Source organism: Xyrauchen texanus, chromosome 38, assembly GCF_025860055.1.
Source record: "Xyrauchen texanus isolate HMW12.3.18 chromosome 38, RBS_HiC_50CHRs, whole genome shotgun sequence".
Lineage (NCBI taxonomy): Eukaryota > Metazoa > Chordata > Actinopteri > Cypriniformes > Catostomidae > Xyrauchen > Xyrauchen texanus.
Genome location: NC_068313.1, coordinates 16,457,164 through 16,463,066, shown reverse-complemented (window position 1 = coordinate 16,463,066; position 5,903 = coordinate 16,457,164). Strand labels below are relative to the sequence as shown.

General features: G+C 34.6%; 1 protein-coding gene across 1 annotated transcript; it reads right to left on the bottom strand.

Annotated features, from left to right (window-relative positions):
• Window positions 1-549: 549 nt before the first annotated feature.
• On the bottom strand, window positions 550-4,855 carry LOC127631399 (POU Class 2 homeobox-associating factor 3-like). Its single transcript, XM_052109513.1, has 5 exons — window positions 4,548-4,855; window positions 2,625-2,722; window positions 2,213-2,261; window positions 1,577-1,803; window positions 550-1,466 (listed from the first exon to the last, which is right to left on the bottom strand). The coding sequence occupies exons 1-5, from the start codon at window positions 4,552-4,554 to the stop codon at window positions 1,164-1,166; spliced, it is 684 nt and encodes a 227-aa protein (XP_051965473.1). The 5' UTR covers window positions 4,555-4,855; the 3' UTR covers window positions 550-1,163.
• Between the last annotated feature and the right edge of the window lie 1,048 nt (window positions 4,856-5,903).

Sequence of the window (5,903 nt, the reverse complement as noted above, 5' to 3'; positions counted from 1 at the left end):
TTGTATTTCTATAAAAGTATAGGCAAACTATCTTGAAATACACAAATATTTTCAATGTTTGAATTTATTATGTGTTCATTGTATTTCAAATGTGTTATGATTATTATATCTTGAATATGTTATTCCTGTTCCCTTTAACGTTTTATTTAACACAGCTTAAATTTGAACCTATTGAGATTTCTCTGTATTGCATGCATTTTTATAAAAGCCCACTTTAATTTTCAAGTTAAAGAAGTTCGTTTTACCTTAAATATTGTTTTATAAAGTTAAACATAATTTAAGAATTATTAAAAAAGATGAATATTTTAAATCCAATTTTGTATTAATTTTATTATTATACTAATATTATTTAGGCATAATATAATATCTATAATAAATATTTTAAGAGTGATATATATATATATATATATATATATAATTTTCATATAAGCCTACATATATATGCATTTCCCTTTCAATATTATTTTTTAGTGAAAGTGTGTGATAATTCATGTCCCATGAGCTGTTTATGAACGACCTGTTTAGAGATAAAGTAAAGGACAAATAAATAATACAGAAACCATCTGTTGAACAAAAGCTAATTGACACCCTGCATTTATGTATTTTAAGCAGTTTTTGGTTGCATTAAATGTTTATTATTTTTATTTATTTATTATTCTTTTTTGCATCTGACCAATGCTGATATGCATAATGACTTTTTTTTCCTATGTCGATGCCTATCTTTGCCACAATTCTGCGAAGCAATCTGTTTGTACTTGTGAATTTTGTTTTCCCAAATTAAAAATGATAACCACTGCTTTATTAAACTACACATAGCCTAATTATTTGCACGTTTTAAAAAGTTGTCGAATTACCCTATGTGCATATTTTCCCTTTTTCCAAACCCTCATAAATCCAAGCCATTTTAATAAAGGATTGCAGCAGAATTACGAAAAAGAAAATTATGTTTATTGTAGAAAAGATACATGAATAATTTGTTCCTATGCTATACTCATATTTAGATCTGCAATCAACCTTGTTGCCTAACAAACTAGTCTCAGCTATACACTAATCCCAATCATGCATTCTGTCATTGCTTGTTTCATTGACCTAAACTAAAATACAACAAATGCAATGTATTCACTCATGACACTGGGTTGTCCCGAAAAGTGCTTCAGATCATTTTATAAGTAACACATCTCAGAGTTTGAGGTATCCCTTCTGAAATAATTGTCGTCTTCATATGAATACAAACAGTCTGATGAGCCACTGGGCGCATACTCTGAATTCGGCATGTCCTGCAGATTGGACCAGTGCGACAGACAAAAGCATTGCTGTGGGTTACAATGCTGATAGTGGTAATTTTCTGAAGAGAAACTGAAGCTCAAATCCATCCGCGTTGGGGAGCTGTAACACGATGAAGATGAAGAGTGGGACTGATGGAGGGAGTAACTGTTGTAATCGACAGGACTGGCTGAGCTCGAATCCTGAGGTGAAAAGACCCGCACAAATATAAAAGAGTAAACGGCGAGTTAAACAATGACATAGTGCAATAGATGGTCAAATTGTTAGAGATTAAAAAGAGCCGAACACAAACCAGGCTTGCACCATAGATGTCCGTATTTGTAGGTGGAAATCCATCAGACCACTGCGAAGATGTCGGACACACGGTGTTACTGCAGCTGAAAGTCTCGGGTGGCATCATGTTTATCATCTGTTGATGATCATAAACATACCCCATCTGGATGTTGCGATTATTAGTATAGGGACGTGTCTGTAAATAGGACTCTGGAGCTTGCCTTCCCGAGAAGAGATCATGATGGGCTGTGGGGAAAGACAGAAAACACTAGCTTGAGTGCAGGAGAACATTTAAATTAGTCCAGTTTCACATGAGATGATGTCACGACACCATCAGCCAACAGCTAAATCACATTTGAATAGCTGAGTCTGACGATGGACGACATCAATTTATTTTTGGAGATTGTGAGTTGCATGCAGAATACTTTGTTTGGTCTTGCTCTCAGGTGTCTTGACTAAATTCAGGCTCTGACTTGTTAAAGCATTAAGGTTTATTAATATAGAAATTAGGCTACATCATTTCAACCAATGTGCTTGTTATAATATTGCAATTTGATACAGCTACTTATAAAATCATTGACTGGGACAAAAGCATCAAACACCATATTCATTCATCTCTAGACAAGAAAATGAGTTACTGTTTTGTAAAACCTACTATTTAAGGTTGCAGAGCAGACATCGCGACCAGTCATGGCTTGTGATTTCTATGGGATTGAAAGGAGTTGGACATTAGAGACATTTGATGTAAGAGTGAGAAACAGAGAAATAGAGAGGGTGAGAGAAGCACAGGGAAACCGGTAATTAATAGCAGGCTATATGTCCAGAAACACAGAGTCATGTGAAAATAGCACATATATCCCGTTACATATATTCCGTTATATTATCACTCTCAAACTGAAAGTTGGAGCACTGATAGGTCTGATGGGGTGTGGTGCTTGACATTATCTGGTTGTTGATTTAAGGTTGTCTTACACTGCCCACACTTCATTTTGCTAAGGCTAGGGACTGCACCTCATTTGTCACTGTCTGCTTATGATTTCCATTGTATTTGCAACACCACTGTTTACCGTTGCGGTCTCCTGTATCTGCAGGGCTCTGTGTTTCTGCAGTAACTCCTTAACAGTAGTCTTCACACGCACACCTTGGTATACCTTGGGTTTATCTGCTGGGGGAAAATAAATATTATCATTTTAACTGTGTTCTTATTTTATTTCCTTTTTCCCCCTCTATGCTATGGGCATTGATTTTCAACATTTCTTTGCATAAGCATACTTTAAAGAGTCAAAGTAGGCTTTGCAGAATAAAAGCACGTTTAATAGGCCAAAATGGATCTGGATTTATGGATGGGGTGACATTTATGACATCATTTCTTATTTCTTAGGCCTATATATTTATAAGGCGTTTTCTTGGCGTTTCTACATCTCTAGCCTGTTATGAAGTATTTGTCCTGGGTAAATGCCGAAAAAACGGACATTTCGCACGTCATTAGGTATTGTAGGCTACTTTGCCCGTCTTCCCAGTGAAAATCTCGGTTGGGTGCACTAGTGACCCGGCAGCGAATGGGTTAGTTTTTCGCGTTACAATAGACAGAGAATTTCTCCAACCAGAAAAACTCTCCAGCCATCTTTGCAACGGGACGACAGTTTTAAATGGGGGGTTTGTGTGGTATAATTTAGTGTAGGCCTATTTGCAACAAAATCCGCCTAAAACCCTAAACCGCTGCGTTATCTTTGTATTGACTCGAGCAATGTATAAAGGCGCACTGGGTTGGTTTTGCGGAAAACAGCGACGCACGCTTCGTGGGAGAACAAGAGGAAGAGAAACTTCCTTAACAGATACCGCTGCAAGTTAAAAAAGTAAGTAAAATAACATCATAACAGCAACACCTGTATTCTTTACAAGCACATGTTAACAGTGAAAACACATTCGCGTTTCAAGAAATGAAATTTGATTTGGCGCAAAAAACAAACGAACAAATAAGAAAACTCCTATTTATTTTACGAACGCTCTGTCGATAATCTACAAATTGGTGTGCAAAATCCTCTTTAAAGTCTCCAGAAAAGTTGGGTTTCTCGATCGGCTCAAAAATCTTAAGTTATTTCAAGATATTGATCTAGTTAACGGGGCAAGTCTCTTATATCTTCATAAGACGCACCATAACGTCCCCCCCAAAATGAAAAGTGTAACAAAAAAAAAAAAATAGATGAAGAAAAAAAAGTTGTTCTAATTTCCTAATTTTTTAATTGGTTGTTCAGCCTTGTAAAGACAGACAGTGGGATGTCTTCCTGATCCACGTTAATATGTATAAAGAATTCTGGCAGAACCGACGTGATTCAAAACAACGCCACGCCATGGCGAGTTCATGAGCCAGTTGAGTTTAAAGAAAGGACAAATTTGCGCTGATGTTGATAAGATAGTAAAAACAGTAATTCTGCAATGTCTTGAAGGGCTCTTTGGCTGCTAAAACTTTTCTGATAAATATTCATATTCTTCCCAACGTTTGTATCCAGGTTAAAATGTTTTTCTGTTTAAAATCAGTTGAGTTATCATTGTCAGCTGGCATATGTTCAATTTGACATTAACACTGTTGCCGATACCGTGAGGTATAAAATAACAGAGGAAATACATCTTTAATTAAACCCATGTTCAATTTTACTTGAAGAAAAGTTGGGTATAAAAAAAATAGACAGCCAGAAAATACATAAAGCTCTCAATAAATCTAAATAAAATAATCACCCGAATATTTCTCACTATAACTGTAATTTAATTGCAATAAATTCCATACATTTCATCAAAAATATATTTATTTTAGATGAATCCTTCATGTGGGGTTGCTTCTTGAAAATATAAGTGACATTGCATCCTTTGACATACAAGCAACTTTGCCCAATATGTTTATTGTTTTAAACTAATTTATGTTTTCAATGTTTTTTTTCAGGTTACCCAAGACCTAAACACTTCATATGCAAGAAAAAAGAATATTCACTTACCAGACATGTTGGCCTGAAAAGGAGGAAAACTCTGGAAGAGCTACAGTGAAATACCTCAATGTCAGTTCTTTGCTCTATTAAATGGGCAAGAACGAATTATTCACAAAAGTCTCAAAAAGTCTCAACTAAGTAACCTCAAAACACTCTCAGGACACACAATTAAATAGTAATATAGCTAGGGATACTTTAGTTTGAGGTTTTCTCCCATCATCCCTACTATTTAAAACCCCAAGAACTCAATGATTTGACAATGATTTGATTGCGCTGTACTTTCAATTTGAATATTCAATGGATTCGAAAAAAGACATATTTCTTAACGATATTCACTATTAGAGTTCATAAAACAACATCTATGTAATATAATGTTACTTTATTTCACATTTTGACATCAGCCAAATATATATTTTTAACTTTTTATCATCCTTTTGATGTTGGAGGTTGGAATCTCCCTTAGAAGCACCATTTCATCTTTGCAATGACACTGAAGGCACAAATTAAGTTAAATATGCCATGACATATTTAAATATCTTCTGTAATAGACAGTTTTGTGAAAAAAAAATACAATAGCGTCATAGTTTAGATTTATACTGTATTTTAAGAGTTATTTGAGTGGTGGGCGTGGCATATGATAGCGGCCATGTTAGTCATCAGGTCAATTAGGACTTCTGCTGAAATAAAGGTACTTGTTCAGTGGAGGCAGACATAAAGGTGGATATGAAATACATTATATAATATATTAATATATAGGCTATATATATAATTTAATTAGTTACTGAAAATCATCAATGTTCCTCTCACGCCAAACCCATTGAGACTCGAAAAACATCAGTTTTCATTTGTTTTAGATGTTAGGGCTGTTAGTTTTAATGTATTTGGTTAATTAATATTCTTCCACTGGTCATTGCATATCTAATATTATAAAAGAGATCATCATAAATAGGTATAGGATGCAGCTGATGCGCAGTGATACAGAGTTATCAATCTAAACAGCATTCAGAAACCTGGATTAAGTTCAAGTCTCTGAATAAGGTCATTCAAATGAAAAATATACAAATGCATTGAGGTTTTTTCCACTATGGTTTATTCATCTCGTTAAAAAATCGCATTAAACGGCTGTTCAAATATATTAATGTTTGTCATATTGCAGTTATTCGAGCCTATGAGATTCATAAGCCTCCAGAAGTTTTGACATGCAGGTTTTCTTTTTCTTTTAAATTTGTTTTGTCTTTTTTTAGGAAGTTGGAAAGCCCGTTAATATGTTAGGTATCTAATTTACACACAGCTTAAAAGGTTCAGCGCGCATGCGCAGGACAGTTTATAGAACATTACTTGAAGAATTCAGTCTTTAAACATAGT